The following is a 16,627-nucleotide window of genomic DNA, read 5'->3' as shown; positions in this document are numbered from 1 at the left end:
GGGTGGGTTCCTTGGAAATAAAGCTGGTTAAAATTTGACCATTTTGTTGTATTTTTGTCAACATTTTGGCAGGAACAAGAACAATCCTGAAAGTCACTGAAAATTTTGCAGATTTATTTTCTGCCTTTTTTTTTCTCCCAGTTACTGCCACGTGATGCTCTTCTAGATCCTCCATGGGTGTAAATAGATGCATTCCCTTGACTTCAGCAGGGCTGCCCCACGGGCGTCTGTCCTACGAAGTGCAAGGCCACCTACTTTTCACTTTTTTGTGGGAGTGAAACTCCAGGGTGGTTTTATGCACGAGGGGCTGAGTAACAGTGACCGAGCGCTGGGACCTGGAGAACATGCCGGCTCCCCCGTCCCGGTGCCGGCAGGAATGAGACATTTATGGGAACGGACAAGCTTTGGGGTGAAACCATACATAGCAGCTTGGGGATGTCACCTCTGGGTCTTGTTGGGTTGGAAATTGCTGATTTTGCTGCTGTACGACTGACTTGTTTGTGGACCCCAGACGTAAAGTTTGCTGTTTGTGATCTTCCTGCTGAAACCAATTTATTGTAGTCATGCTTATGGTAATGCTCTTCCTGCCACTAAAGGGATGTTCCGGGAGCAGGGATGGGGTGCCTGGGATGCTCCAGGGGCAGGGACGGGTTACCCAGGCCGCCGCATAGGTGGGGAAGAGCAAAGTGGGGGCAGCTCCCGCTCCGGGTCAGGCTGTTCCGGGGATGCTCAGCATGTTCCAGGGATGCAGGTCTCAGCACCGACTGCAGCTCCCCTGGTTTTGTCTTCTTTCTTTTCAATAAGGGGTTCGTTTCCCGTTCCTGGTGGAGAGCACGCCTTCCCTCCACTCCGGGAGAGGGGGAGGGGGTGTTTGTATTATAAATTTCCTATTTTTCTGATAAAACTGTATCGCTACGGCGGAAATCAAATCCCGTCTTCGATATTTTTAGCATGAAAGCGTGAAGGAGCACGGATGCTGAGGGAAGGGAGGACGGGTGGGTGCTGGTGGAGGGGAGGGTCTCCATGGAAACTGTTTTCTTTAAATTCCCGCATTGGGGCACTGAGCGTGTAGGAGGTGATGGAGGAAATGAAAAAGCAAAAAAGAGAGAAGCTTTTTTCCTTTTTGTTGTCACAAAACTGCTGTAGGAACCTTAGGAGAACCGGGCATTAATTATTGATCATTTCAGTGCAAATACATGGGAATTTTAATTAATAATCACCCTGTGGTGTCTCTCGAGTGCGGCGGGTGGGGGTGAGCAGGCAGCAGCCCGTGACCCACCAGCCTGTGCTGGGGGGGGCCGAGTTTGTCAAGAGGCACCTTTGGAAGGATCTGGTGCTGCCCCGGGCTCCTGGACCGTGACACCCCCTTCACCTCGCGGGGTGCTTTCCTGCCCAACACCCGGCTGTCGTTGGCACCCAGAGATGTCGGGGAGAAGAGCCAGAGCCCAGCCCACGAGTGCCGGGGGGTGACGCTCCTACCCACGGTGGTGGGTTTGGGTTGGGTTGAATGCTTCTGCTCATGAGAGGTGTTTTTTAATTGATATTTTTTCTTAAGGTAAGCTCTGTCGTTACCCTTGTCTGAGATCCTGACGGCGGCACGAGCAAACGGTCGATGCGGGAGGTTCTGTGGTCCTGCACCCCCTTCCCGCCGGCGCAGAACAGGCGTCACCAGATCGGTGTGCTGAGCCCACGGCAGTGCCGAGGCCATGGCAGTGCCGAGCCAGGGGCAATGCCCATCACGGGGGTAGTGCCGAGCTGGGGTCAGTACGATGGGCAGCTGCAGGCAGCGGGGTGCGGTGTAGTGGTGTGTGCTGGTGAGCAATGGTGTGTGCTGGTGTGCAATGGCGTGTGCCAGTGAGCCGTGAGTAACAGTGTGTGCCGTGGGTGCCCCTCACTGCCCGGGCGCTGCCTGCTGCGGTGGCAGTTGTCACTCCCAGACCCGCCTGGAGCCTCTCGCCCGGCTCAGACGCCGTCCCGGGCAGGAGGAGGGTGTTTCGGAGGAGCTCACAGCCGTGGAAGGGCCCTGAGATGCCTCCTCTGGGAGATCCATGGCGCGGGGTGTGTGTTTGGTGGGTGCTATCTCGGCTGACGTCCTGGAAGATGGAGATGGTCAGAAGCGTTCCCAGCAGCTGCGAAACTCTGTGCCAGTCTCTGGATCTGCGTCGATGGCCTCTTCTGCCTTGTCCCGTCTCATCTGCTGCAATAACTTCCCGGTTTGTGTCTGAGAGGGGTAGAAATCACAGGCGGGAGAAGGGACAATGCGGGTTACGTGTCCCAGGTGCTTTCCGTGCTGGCACGTGATGGAGCTGATAACCAAGAGGAATCACGGGGGTGCTCGGAGGGCTCCGGGGGTGCCGGTGCCCTGGGGCGCAGCTGCTGTTTGCAGCCACGGCCGCACCGGGTGCTGCCCCTTCCCGGGGCTGCGGAGGCTGCAGCCGGGGCCGTGAGGCCCGTGCAGTGCAGAAACGCCAGGAGAAGCGGTGCGAATCCCGTCAGCCATCGTGGCAGGAGCGAGCCGGCTGTTACTGGGGATAAGTGCCCTTCATCGCAGAGCCAATCTTGTGCCCGGCACCCGGGCTCCGGGGCTGCGTGCGTCCCTCCCGGCTCCCAGCCGCGCTCTGGGCAGTGGGCGAGCACCAGTTGGGCAGTAATTGCCGTGGAATTAACCTCTGACATTCTTCTAAAAATAGGCCCGATAAATCCAGTCATTAGCGGCTCTCCCGCTTGCTTTGCCTCAAGGGTAAACACTGCAGATTAAAGCCTTTACAAGTCACAGGTCCCTGCGCGTTTCCGCGCTTCTCCCGTGGCTGCAGCAGAGCACCGGTCCCTGCGCGGGGGCTTTGCCCCCCGTGGTGCCACTTTGGTTGGTGGGAAGGGGGGAGGTGCGAGTATGGTGGCTTTTGGGGTGACAGAGGGCTGAAAGGCGTGACTTTAATTGGCCTTGATAACAATGGGAGATTCATCACCAGGCAAAGGGAACCGGCAGAGTTGGTGTGGTCTCGGGTGGGTTTGGGTGGAGAACATGACGGTGTCTTGTCCCGTCTGCTCCCTCCCAGGGGGACGGCAAATCAATCACATCACCCAAAGTGGGGGGGCAGCTCCCCAGGGTGCGAGGGGAACATGCCGTGCCGTGCCATACGGTACCATGCATGGCCATGCTGTGCCGTGCCGTGCCATGCTGTGCCATACCGTGCTGTGCCGTGCTGTGCCATGCTGTACCGTACCGTGCCGTGCCATACGGTACCATGCATGGCCATGCTGTGCTGTGCCGTGCCGTGCCATGCTGTGCCATACCGTGCTGTGCCGTGCTCTGCCATACCGTGCCGTGCCGTGCTGTGCCGTGCCATGCAGTACCATGCAGGGCCATGCTGTACTGTGCTGTGCCGTGCCATCCCATGCTGCCCAGCCTGGTGTCCCCGGTGCTGGCAGCGGTCCCCAGGCTGCCTTGGGCACAGGCACAGTGCGGAGATGGAAGTACCCCTGAATTCAGCCATTGGGGCACAGGCCGGGGGCAGGGGACAGGAATGCCTGGCAGGTCCTGGATCCCGGCAGCAAGGTTCCAAAATGCTGTGGCCATTATTGTTATAGACAATAGAAGTTTGGAGATTTATGAAGGTGCCACAGGGGACGAAGCGCTGACAAGGCATGTGGCTGTACCAGGAGTGGTGCGTTCTAGATGCCTGTGAAAGCCAATCTGCCATTACTTAAATTGTCTTTGTCTTCTTTTTTCCAGCTGACATCATCTCTACAGTAGAATTCAACCACACTGGAGAATTACTAGCAACAGGGGACAAGGGGGGCCGTGTTGTAATATTTCAGCGTGAGCAGGAGGTAAGTGTCAGTGAATGCAAAATGCCCATTTTATCCTTTTAAGAGAAGCTTCCTGCTGTTCCCTAATCCCTATGTGGCACTCCTAACCTCAGGTCTCCCCTGGCAGACTCCACACTGAAAAGTGACTATTAACATAAGCAGGGCCAGATTTCACCTTGTAAAACACCCTCCAAAACCGCGCTACATTTCCTGCATCCTTCTCAGGCGTCTCCCTGTGGGTGTGTTTGCTGACGGTGGAGGGGATGAGTCAGGCCTGGCTGTGAAAAATGTCATGCTCTGATGACAGTTTTAAATTTTTCTCAAAATTACAGCCTCAAAATTATTTCTGTATAAGCTGGAGAGAACCGATCGGTTAAAGGTTACGCTCATAGACACTTCATCAACCTTCCCAGCAGTGTTTCATTTCTCTTTTCTCTCTCGGTTTATTATTCTACTGCTTTTCTTGAACTTTAAGCTTCCTGACGTCCCACCAGGTGTATTCCGTTCCGCTCCCACTGTGGGGCAGGACTGTGCTCCAGGGGACAGGGGGGCTTCACCGGCCCAAAGGCATCGTTTGTGTGTGGGAAGCTCATCTCCACGACAGTTCTCATTTAATTACCTGAGCCCCGTTCGGAGCCTGGTGCTGGGTTCACCATGCGGGGTTTGCCGATCCACGGTACCGCAGGAGTCTGAGCCATGGCGTGCTCACCGTCGCTTTACACGTGGAGAACCGGAGCCAGCAGAAGGTGTTTTCTGGCTCTCGGTGCCTCCAGCTCCTCTGTTCCCCCCCTGCAGAGCAAACACCAGCCCCATCGCAGGGGAGAGTACAATGTCTACAGCACCTTCCAGAGCCACGAGCCGGAGTTCGATTACCTGAAGAGTCTGGAGATAGAGGAGAAGATCAATAAGATACGATGGCTCCCGCAGCAGAACGCAGCCTATTTCCTGCTCTCCACCAACGGTAGGTGGCCACGGGCGGCTGGGCAGGCACCGGCACTGCCACCCCACCGCCTCCGGCCCTGCTCGGTGGCGTTGCTTTGGGAAAAATGTATGTTAAAAAAATGTGGACTCCCTTGAGGGTGACACGGGTGTCACGGGGGAACGGGAACCTGGCCAGAACTGTCTGGCAGGGCTCGGTTCCCATGCAGCTGGTTTTGTCCTTATTCACGGCATCCTTTCCCTGCGAGGGAGGGGTCCTGTGCCCCTGCTGACACCTTACGGTTCTGGGATCTTGGGAACTCATTTTGGTTTTTTTTTAACTCTTTCTTTTTTTCTTTTTTTTTTTGAGAAAAACTGCAGCTGATTTGTTTCAATTTGCAGCTGGGTTCAGCTCAGCAGTTCCATGTTATATTCAGATAAATATCAGGAGGATCCAGGAATATTACTTGGGATGAATGGGGCCTTAAGATGGATGTGACTTAATTACTTCAGGGGAAAAGGAGGGGTCTAATTATCTTCCATAACCAACTTACTTTGTATTATAGAATTGACTCTATTGATCATTGTAATAAAATTGAAAGGCTTACTAAACTCATTTGGGGGGAGAATCATTGAAATGCAATGAAGATTAATTATAGAGCATAATGTTCTGTTAATTGAGTTTTTAAATAGTTTTTTGATTAACAGGGATATTATCTTTCCATTTGGGATGGTGCTTCATGTGCTAGCAGGTTATCAAAATTATTCTTTTAGAAATACTCCCGTGTTAATGCTGTTTCTTTTTGTTCTCACTGTTAAACTAACATTATATATAGACAACCCCTGAAGTAAAGCGGGTTAATAAAAACAAAATTAATGGCACTCTGTTGGAATTGCCGTGTAAAGGAGAAAATGAAGATGGATGATATGGTTGTGTATGAAACCTGGTGGAAGTGATGATAAACTACGGATAGAGTCTCTGCCAGGAGCGAGGAAAGAAAACACCATTATTCAGAGCAAACCCACATGTTCTGGGGCTCCTTCTGCAGGGGCTTGGGGCAGGGGGCGGGTGGGAGCCCCAAGGGGACAGGAGCCACGGGAGCAGCTCGGAGCTGCCTTTGTTCCATGGGAACTGCTGGGCTCTGCACAGTTTCTGAAGGGGAAGCTCGATGTGACTTTGGAGCGAGTTCCAGGCACCGTTTCACCTCCTTGGGGAGCTCCTGGGGAGGTTCCCTCCGCCCCGGCTTTCCTCCTTCCCTGCTACGGGAACCTCCGCTGCCCATTGCCCTGCGCCACGCGTCCCATGCTGGGGGGTCCCACACGTTCCATGTTCCTGGTGGGGGTCAGCAGGGATGGCTGGGGGTCAAAGAGGAGGAAAAGCAGCAAAATTAGGAGAGCTGCTGCATCCTCAGTGTTTAACGCCTTCCCAATTACTAGAAGCTAAACTAATTTGGAAATTAGGATTGAAAAGTGACTGGTGGCCCCTGGATAACTGCCCTGGGTAACTCGGCCCTATCACTTGATATATCGAACACCAACATCCAAGGCATGAGCTGAGGCTCTGAGCCCTGGGAAATCACTTCCGTATTACTTCTCCATTAATCCAATAGTTCTGTTGTTCAACCACCTCCCTTCCATCTGGGATAAACACGCCAGCAGTTGTCCGGCAGGAATGGGAACACCCAGGCTCTGGGGACAGAGTGCAGTGGTGACAGGTACATCTTCTGTACCCACTTCCAGCAAGGTGCAGGGGGGACACAGCAGACAATTCCCTGTTAAACAGGCCGTGTGTCCATCGGCGTGGCCTTGGCATGTCGGTCAGGCCGGGGGGAGCTGCCGGGTGTAACGCTCTCCTCTCCTGTCCCCAGATAAGACGGTGAAGCTATGGAAGGTCAGCGAGCGGGACAAGAGGCCGGAGGGATACAACCTCAAGGATGAGGATGGCCGTCTCCGGGACCCTTCCATGATCACCATGCTGCGGGTGAGTGCGGGGAGACCCGGGCTGTTGAGGGACTTTCTCTCCAGGCTCTGGGTGACAATCGCTGCCAGTGTCCCCTGCGTGCCGCAGTGTCGGTCATGCCGGTGTGACGCGGCGGGTCGGTGTTGGAGGGCAGGGCGTGCTCCTTGTTTCGGAGGCTGGTGCTTTGGCTCATGTGGGCACGGGAGCAGAGGCGGGAGCTGCTGCCGGAGCGGTGCCCAGCCTGCGCAGGCTCTGGGCGGTCATGCTGTGAAGTTTCATCTCCTGTCAGCACCCTGGTGCTGCTGCTGTGCTGCCCTGCACACTGTCCTGACGAGGAGACTGTTAATGAGCTCTCCCTTCGTAGCGCACTCGCAAGCACAACTTCTGCTTTGGGACCGTAAATACTTCTCTACATGAGATTTCGTCCCAGCCCAAGGAGATTAAAACCGGCCTCCCGAATCGAATGTGAACACCTAAGGCCACGTTTTCTGTTGACTGCGAGGGGGATGGATGCACAGACCCCATTAAAGCAGCCCCCTCTGGGTGTGTGTGGCAAGGGAGGGCTGCTGGGCATCGCTCTGCGCCCAGCCCTGGTGCCCTGGGGTTCGTCTTTATGATCTTTAATTTGCATATAAAGAGCCAGCTCCAGCCTGAGGCTGTGCATGCCTTGTTAATTCAATCAGAGTTCACCCTGCGCCCCAGGGAGCTCGGCCGTGGGTACAGGCAGTGGGTACAGGCAGTGGGTACAGGCAGCGGGTACAGAGAGTACAGGCAGCGGGTACAGGCAGCACTGGAGACCCCGCGGTTGTGGGCTCCGGCAGGTAGCGGGGTGCCCCTCTGCAAATGGGGGGAAGCCGTGCTCCCCTCTGCTGGGTACCAGAGCAGAAACAGAGAATAACTCCTGTAACCCGTGGGCCGGGAAATGCCAGGTATGCAGGAATTTTGTCATGACATTAGTCAGACCACACCAGCTTGTAATTTGTTAACATCCTGTCAGAATTTGCATTTTGAGTACTTGGGGGTTTTATATGTATATATATATAAAATTGTTCCTATGATTGCCCTTGGCTCACTTTTATGGCTTCCAGTTTCATTGCGGTGAAGCCATTCAGAACCCCAGACAGGTAGTTAATTCTCATCTCCGCACTGAGTTCTGCTGGCTGGCAGGCATTTTTCTTTAGAGAGCAAGAAAACATTTTATTTCATGTATATATGTATCTGCTGTCATGTTTCAGGCAGCATTTGCAGCCCGTTACCTAGACAGCCGGGCTGAAGAGGAGCCGAAAATCAGCTCATGTGTGTTTTCTCAAGTGCTCGCCCTGAACCTGCACCGTCCAGCCCCTCCATCGCTGCCGGTGCCCGGCGGGGTGTTCCCGAGGAGGGGCAGGGACGCAGAGACGCTGCCAGCGTGGACCACGCCGGGTCCGGCCCTGGGCTGTGCGGTGCCAGGGAGTTCCCGAGGAGGTGGGCCAGCCCTGAGCATAAGGGGCTGTGCATGGGGTGGGGGCAGCGAGTCACCCCCCGGGCACCCGCCCGCCCCAGCCCTGCTCCCCCCAGCAGCAGCCGTCACTGGAATTTGTCAGGGAAAGCGGGAATTGTGACTTTTTTTCCGTGTAGAAAGTCATACTGAAATGTCCGAGCACTGGGCGGTGTTTATTGGAGCCCACTGTCTGCCGTGAAAGTGTCGGCCTCCTTTTGCTTTGGGTCCATCGATTCCCGGTCGCAGCCTGGTGCCGCGTGGCGGGAGGGTTTGCTGCCTGCATGTCTCCCACCCTGCTGTGAGGTGAGGAGCTGCCATTCCCCGCGGGAACCGGCAGCTCCTGCTCGCCAACGGGAAGAGGTGAAACACGACGTCAGTGCTGGGTACGAGGGTTCTTAGTATCTGCCGGCACAACGCCACCATCCCTGGGGAGGGAGGATGGAGGAGTCTCCTGCCAGCCCCGGTTTGATCTAACGTTTGATGATTTTGCTTAGACAGATATTTACACAGCAGTAACCATTTTGCTGCAGCTTGGTGTGTCTCTGACATTTAATTGTCCTGTGACGCTCGCACTTTGGAGTAGAGCCGCATCCATCCACAGTTTAACTTTTGACCACAGGCGAGCGAAAGAGTTGTAAAACCACCCTGCTGCAATCATCTCTTAGCTGTTTGTCTTAATGGTTTAAATGTGCTTGATGAGCATTGTTCTCTGAGGAATTTCTAACCCACGTAGTGCAAAAGGAGTATTTAACCCCGCTCAGACAGAAAAGCAAGCCTTTTGCTGTCATTAGAAGAGCTCTGCCTGTTTGGATAGCCCCCGGCCTGATGGCTGCAGCCCTTCAGCCTCCATTGCCAGCCTCCGCCAGCTCCAGAGTGCCGCTCGGTGTACAGCCGTACCTACGCCCAGGGATGTGTGCAGGAAATAATTGACACAAATAATATCCAGGGCTTCAATCTCTCTAAGTAGAGGATGTGTTTGCTTTTTGGCGCACAGTGCCGGTCAGGCTGCGATGAAACACTGCTGCGCATCCTCCCGCCAGCACCGTCCTGCAGGAGGCTGCTGCGGACCCCGGTGCTGTGCGCAGCTGGACACGGCATGCTTCTGGTGAGCAAAATGGGGGGAACGGGCCGGGAGAGGCAGCTCCTGGGCCTCCCTTGGCCATAGGGAGGGTCGGGTGGGCACGGTGTTTGTTTGAGGAGCAGCAGCAGCAGCCGGCCGTGCTGCCAGCGCTGCCTTGGCCCGTGACACCAGGGCTCCAAGTGCCACACGGTCACCCCCCCACCTCCCCGACGTGCCGGGTGGGGGCTGCTGCTGAAGGATGTTCTCGTGTCAGGCCGCCGTGTGTTCTTGAGCCAGGCTGGGATTTCTAACTCCACCAGGTCCCTGTTCCCGAGCTCCCGTCTGCAGGGGGGGAGCAGCTGGGGTCCCCGGGGCTGGTGGGGCTCACAGGAGGGGCTGCTGTCACCTCCCCTCCTCTCCCCGGGAAGCCCAGGGCAGCTCGGATACACCTGGGGAGCAACTGCCCTGCCCCGGGCAGCTATCTCTGCCCCAGGCACTTTGAGGTGTTGGTAAGTAAGGAAGCACCCCGCAAACCGGCCGGGGTGCTCCTAGCGAGCCCAGGGACCGGTCCCCTGGGCGGCGGGGTCGTGTCTCACCCCGGCTGTTGGTGACTCAGGAAACCGCTGTGGTACAGAGGGTGGTTTTCTGTGGCCTCCACTGACACTCCATGGGTGAGGAACGACCCTCCCAGGCCAAGAGCACGTGGGCGCGATGAGCAAGTGCATCGCTGTGCCCAGCTGGTGTTTGTAGCTGTCAGAAAGCGTGTTCTGATTAAGAGCTACCACTTCCCTCTCTCAGTTCCAGCAAAATCCATCATAAATCCTGTTTTGTATCTTCCATTTTGCCAAAGCACTCAGATTTCTTGGCTCCTGGGGATGCCGTGCTGGGTTCCTGCTGCATCCAGTGCAGCCCTTGGCAGCCCCGGAGCGGGGCTGTGTGATGGGAGAGGGAAAGGGATGGGGATGCTTTGGAGAGGAGCTGCTGTGCTGCTGCACCTCTGCCCCAGCAGAGAGATCTGTCTGTCTTTTCCTTGTGTGCGTTCTCCAAAACATTATCATTTAAATGACAAAGTAATGTGAAACATTTGGCTTTTTTTGGCTATAAAATGCACACGGCAGAACTAATCAATTTCAAACGATCGCCATCAAACCATTGCCACAGAAATTAAAAAAAAATGGATTTTCTCATTTTCATTAGTGGCTCACATCGCTCTGCAGCAGCTCGATGTGTAGTCTCTGCGTGCTCAGCTGCTCTGGGGGAGCCTGGCCCCTCTGCCCGGGCAGGGCCCTCTCCGAGGGTGCCGCGCTGGGCTGGGACGTGCTGGGCTTGCTGGGGTTTACTGGTTTGAAGGTGCTGGGTTGTTGTCGCTCCTAAAGCAACACTCGGGATGAGGACGGAAGGGCTTGGCTGGGTCTGGCTGGGAGGCATGGCACCGGGGGCTTGGGCGCTGAGGTCACCATGCAGGGGACGGTGGTTCCCCTGGGACGGGCAGCGCAGCCCCTCGTGCCATGGCTCAGGGCGCAGGAGGGTCTGGTGGGACGCGGCGGTGGCCGCAGCCGGTCTGTGGTGTGGGGACGACCCCACCGCCCCTCCAGTGTCACCCTGCGGGGACTGGAAAAGAAATGAAGGAGCCCCTTTGGCTGCTGCTTTTCTCGTCTTTTTTTTGCTTTTTTCCCAGGTCATGAGTTGAATTCTTTATTTTCTGGTGAAAACTCATTATTCATCCTTTTAATATTTGTAAACTTGCCTTGAATTGCTGGTGGCCAGAATTGACCTTTCAGATATTTTTTTCATCTCTTTTTCCACAGCAATTACACTGCTGGTGACTGGGTCTAGACGTCCTGTAAAAACAGCGAGCAGGCAGAGTTATCAGCCGGGTTTGGATTGCTTTGGGTTTGTGTTTGGGAACGGGGCTGTGCCTCTGCACGCTTCTGCCTGGAAAAGTAGGAATATTGTAAAGTGCTAGGTGGGATTTTACTGACACTGGCTCTTTTTCAGCAGGAGAAGGGAATTTAAGAATATCTTTTCAAACAATTGCATCTTCAAGGGGAATGCAATTCTAATGAGATTGGCATGAAGTGTTCAGGGTTTTTAACTTCAAATAAGAAAGATGTTCTGTTTGTTCTTTGAGATTTCTGCAAACTTATTTCAGAGTTTAGGTACAGATGGCAAAAGTAATCTTGGAGCGTAAGAGCTGAACTAGGACAAATTCTCAGTTACAAACAAAAAAAAATCCTATCGTGCTATAAAAATATACAAAGAACGGGAAATCTGGGATGATTTGGGCTGTGTGTGGAACGACACTTGCAGTCAGTGCTCAGCCTTGCACTAAAAACCCTTTGTGAACTGGCCCCATTTTTTGGGGGTATTTGTGTTGGTGGCCCGACCCGTCGGCCCACATGGGCTACCTTCAGGCCCTGAGCTGGCACCTCGGAGTCAATGGAGCAGAGCCAGCAGACCCTCCCGTGACTCATCCCCGTGGCAGAGGGGACCCGCTGCCACAAATGGCTCCCGTTGGCCTCTGCCTTCTGCCCTGCCCTGGGGCTGGGGGCTCCGGAGGGGCATGGGGCAGGGACGTTGCCCGCTCCCACGGTGCGGTGAGGTCTCGGCACGCAGCGGGGTACGGTGTGAGGCTGTTCTGTGGGTCACCCCCATGCTGGAGCCCTGCGGTGTGCCAGCAGCCTCCTCCATGTGCTGCCTGCACCATCCTCCTCATGGACCTGGTGTCCGTGGTCCTCCCCCTGACCCCCCGCTGGGACCCAGGCCCTTTTGGGGCAGCCGGCACCTTTTGGACCTGCAGACGTGGAGGTGAATCTCTGGTTGGCAGCGAGTCTGCATTTCACGAAGAAGGGCTGGGTAGCAGGTGGCAGAAGCAGCGGTGTCAGTGCCATCTGAGCAGGGAGGGGGATGTCTGGGGAAAAGAGGTGAGACCAGGAGCTCCGTCAGCTACAGCGGCCGGGAATGAGAGGGCGGGTTTGTCCTCCTACGGTTGGGTACCTGCCACACCGCATGGGGACGCTCCAATAAGACAAAATCCTGAAGGGCATGAAATTGTCAGTCTGCCATCAAAGTAGTGTTTGATACACATTTTTGTCTGCAAAATATTAATCTGTGGGCAGCATTAGGCAGTTACAGAATACGCCTTTTGTAGGTGAGCAGTAAACGTGGGGGAGCGCGTTCCGAGGAGCTCGGCTGCGGGAGCAGGAGGGGAACCTGCCGCATCCATCCCTAGGCAGCTCCCTCTGCTCCCTGCTTTGCCAGGAAGGGGATTACATCTTCCTGCCCGCAAACCCAGGGCTGGGGTTAATCTGGGCTCCGGCTGCGACTAATCCCACGTGGCCAAATCCTGCCAGCTCGCTGGGGCCATGCTGTCAGCCGTGGGGCTGGGCCGGTGGCACCGGGCTGTGCCCGGCCCCGCCGCCGCTCGGCTGGCACCAGAGAGGGCAGCTTGTGCTGCCGTGGGTGCAGGCGCGAGGGAAGCTGCCCGGGCTGCCGGTTGCAGCAGCGCCGTTGGATGCCAGCACTGCCGAAGGTGCCAGGCGGCGGGAGCAGCTTTGCCGTTGGCGTCGCCGCGCTGAGGCGCTGCCCGTCCTGCCGCACAGAGCAGGCGATAGCCGGGCCACGACTGCTGTTGGTGCTGAGCCTTGGTAACCCCCGACGGGGTGGGGACTGGGTAGACACCTAAATGGATTATTTATTGATTTTTTCTTAATGGCTACTGCTCTGGGTCAGATTTGGATCTCAGTGTAAGTCTGTTGTGGCTCCATGTGCTGAGAGGGTTTCTGTAGAGGTGACCAAGAGCAGAACATCATTCGCCGTTACCCAGAGATGGGTGCGTGGTCCCAGCGCTGCCGGCTCTGCGGTGGCTGTCTCCCGCGTCTGCCCCCAGCCAGGGGATGGCGCAGGGGACATTGCATGGGATGGCGCATGGGATGGCACATGGGATGTTGCAGGGGACGGCGCAGGGGACGTTGCAGGGGACGGCGCAAGACCCGCAGGGGCGGTGTTGGGCGGCCGTGGCAGCATTGTGGGCAGAGGCAGCATCGCTGCTCCGTGTGTTGGCTCTGGGCTGTCCCTGCATGAGCCCCCCCGTCATCCTCACACCCAGTAGGGACTTTTGGCCCCCAGCATGTCCCGTGAGGATTCCCAGCAGCACTTTCTCTCCGCCTGTAGGCGGTTGATCCCCATCCTGCTGTGCGGGGGACTCCACATCACCGGTCCCACCAGTGACGGGCAGCTCGGACACGGCACCCGCTGGACTCGTGCGTGTGGCAGGTTACGTGGCCACGGCTCCCCAGGAGCTGAGGCTTTACCCTTTTCCCCTGTGTTTGGGTTTGTGTTTTAAGAACGTGCCCTACAGCACCTCTGGGCAGGGGATGAGGTTTCCCTGAGAGATCTCCTCATCTCTGCAGGCCACGGCCATCGGGGCCATCACGGTGCTGTAAATGAGGAGGAGAAACTCTGCCACAGGAAGCGTCTCCCTCGGGAGCGGGGGGCGCTTGGTGACAGTCGACATGACAGGCAATGAGAGGGGGGGCGCTGACGGGAGCGGGGGCAGCGGGGACTGACGTGGCGTTACCTGCACTCACGGAGGTGGCGGGGGGCCAGGGCCAGGGCACGCCGGCTCCCTCCAGCCCCCAACCACGGAGAAAATGAATTTTACAGCTGAAGGGAGGATTAGTGCCTCATTAACTCCGGAAAGGGGCAGCCTTCGCCAGGCAAGGAGAGAGGAATGAGTGTCGTGTGTGCTCTGAATGAGTGGGGCTGGCTCTTTCGCAGGGGGTGCTGCTAAAGGCAGGAAGAAAAATTAAGATGTATTTTGTTTTAGATGAAAAATGACTGGCATTCCCCCCCCCCTTCCTTAAAACAGAAGCTAATTTAATTTATTAGTGGTTTATTTTATTTGACAGCCTTTCTATGTACTTGATGCGGTTTGTTACACTGAATTACCCTTTAATAATGGGTGTGTGTAACACCAGCGCCTGCTCTGCCGGGTGGCTCCGTAACTGGAGGAGGGATGCGCTGGGGGGGTCTCTGCCGTGGAGGATGGCCATGGTGAAGCTGGGGGCGGCCGGGGGCTTTAGGCAGACGCTGGCTTGGACTCTGCGTGCTTCAAAAAAAAGAAGAAAAGAGGAAGTTTCAGTTGCTGCCATGTTGCCTGGTTCGTTAGGAGCGTTCTCCTCACCGACACTGACCGCTGCCGCCCGGCTGGGCTGGGACAGCGTGGCTGCGGGGGCGTCCCCCACACCACCCGCTCCCTTCCCTTGCTGTGCCTTGGGCAGGAGTGTAACAGGGGGTCTGTCCCGCTGGAAGGGGCTGCGGGGCTGGGGGTCACAGAGCTGGGGACCAACTTGGCAAGAGGCTGCCGGGTGCGGTGGGGATGAGGGAGGCAGAGGGCTCTTCTCTGCCCGGCATTCCCGTGTCGGCGAGGGTGGGCGTCAGTGCCGGTGCTGGCCTCGGGCTGTCGGCATGGATTCGTGTCGGCCTCCCCTGCGTTCCCAGCTGGATTCGGGGCAGGCCTTAGCACAGAAGACATTGAACCCAGGCTGGGCTCATCCTGCGCCAGTGGCAGCTGCTCCCCGTGGCCGTCTCGGGACGGGGTTTGCTTCCCTTCAGGGTTCTGCTGCCGAGGGATGAGACCCCAGAGCCCGTGTGCGCTCCCAGCGCTTTCCCGGCTCCTCCTGCCACAAAATGTCAGTGCTTTCAGGTTTAAATACTTATTGGTGATACCCTTAAGCTAAAGCTGGCAGCACGTGGTGAGAAGGGGCACGGACACTTGCTGGTTCCCATATTCCAGTGCAGGTTCTTGCCACCACAGCAGGTAAAAAATCCTGCCTTAGCAAAATACTCACGGATGACCAGGCTTGTTCCTCTTGCGGGGGTTTACCTGGTGCCAGAACAAGTTCCAGACATAAAAACTCCCCACGATCTGGTTCTGAGGTAACACGTGGAGAATTTTCTTGGCTGAAGAGTTTCTCTTAGCTGCCCCACAAGAATGGGGCCGGGCGTTGTGCCGGGTGCGGGCAGTGACAACAGCTCAGCCCCGGTCACCGCACGCGGCAGGGCTGCGGCCGGGCCGGGACTGGCTGTGCTGTGGCCCCGCGGAGCCGCATGGCATCACTGCGCTCTCTGAGATCCGCTGCCAAAGCCTCGGCTGTGCTTATTTTTCACCCACCGAGGCCTGGTGTAGCTGATGAACCCTTTCCCTGTGCACGACCATCGTGTTTCCAATGGGCTGAACGAGAGCCCGTCCCCCGTAATCCCCGAGCAGAGCAGGAGCCTCCGTCCCCAGATGGCTGAGCAGAGCCCTTCAGCGGCAAACGATGCATCATTGGCTGTGTCAGGCGGAATTAGCAGGCAGGCTCGTCACATTAAGCTCAGGCTCTGCGCTGGCAGTCCCTGTGCTCCAGTGTCACTCCAGCTGGCTGTCACACGCCCGTCCCCACCTCGGCAGACATGGGAAATCTCTTTGGGCAGCGCACAGATAATGTACACGGCGATGAAGTGGCTTGAGGGAGCAGCTCCGGCACAGGGGAGTGCAGCACTGACACCTTCCCCGGCTATTAAGTTGCTTTAAGAACGTTATGTCTGAAGTTATTACTTACACCGCTCCTTGCATATGCTCTTCGTAACACATCCCTCCGTCCCCCCATGTTTACATGAGTTATGCTAATTAATCCAAAGGCGACGATGTATATCTCCGGTTCTAGTCCCTCCATCTGTCCCTGCTCCGTGCGTTCCCTTTCCCTGTCTCTTCTCATCTCTTACTTCCCTCACTGCACTGTGCAGCAAATGCAAAGAAGTTAAAATAAAAATCTGTGCTGACTGGCTCCCTCCAGAAATGCATTTCTGTTAGAAATGCTCCAGGAGTTTCAGATTCTGGGTAATGGTGACAAAACAAGGCAGAAGTGGTTTTTGTATTTTTTTTCAAAGAAGGAACAGTTGCTGCAGCAGAGATCTGAGCTGGGTTTACTGGGCTCTGGCTGCCCCACAGCAATCTAACCGTACTGATGCCTCTTTCAACAGTAAAAGGCTTTTGTGTCTGCTTGTCCTTCTGTCCATATGTTTAGGAGGGCGTGAGGTTTCCCTGGGTGCTGACGCTCTGCTTCCCGTCCCACAGGTACCCGTGCTCCGGCCCATGGACCTGATGGTGGAGGCCACCCCCCGGCGGGTGTTTGCCAACGCTCATACCTACCACATCAACTCCATCTCCGTCAACAGCGACTACGAGACCTACATGTCGGCGGACGACCTGAGGATAAACCTCTGGAACTTTGAGATCACAAATCAAAGTTTTAGTATCCTTCAGTGTGCGTGGCCCCGGGATGGTTCCAGGGCAGGAATAATGGAGGTGGCTCGGCTGGGGAGTGGGATGTGAAAGCCCTGGGACCCCAGAGAT

General features: G+C 56.1%; 1 protein-coding gene across 2 annotated transcripts in view; it reads left to right on the top strand.

The window, feature by feature from the left end:
- Positions 1–16,627, top strand: part of PPP2R2B (protein phosphatase 2 regulatory subunit Bbeta) — a 75,684-nt gene that overhangs the window by 49,031 nt on the left and 10,026 nt on the right. For both annotated transcript variants that reach the window (XM_074156790.1, XM_074156791.1), the window contains exons 2-5: positions 3,734–3,831; positions 4,606–4,771; positions 6,597–6,709; positions 16,349–16,526. In XM_074156790.1, coding sequence (XP_074012891.1) covers positions 3,734–3,831; positions 4,606–4,771; positions 6,597–6,709; positions 16,349–16,526 — 555 coding nt within the window. The remainder of the gene's footprint in view (positions 1–3,733; positions 3,832–4,605; positions 4,772–6,596; positions 6,710–16,348; positions 16,527–16,627) is intronic.

This window comes from Numenius arquata, chromosome 11 (genome assembly GCF_964106895.1).
Source record: "Numenius arquata chromosome 11, bNumArq3.hap1.1, whole genome shotgun sequence".
Taxonomy (NCBI): domain Eukaryota; kingdom Metazoa; phylum Chordata; class Aves; order Charadriiformes; family Scolopacidae; genus Numenius; species Numenius arquata.
This window is presented reverse-complemented; position numbering and strand designations above follow the sequence as displayed.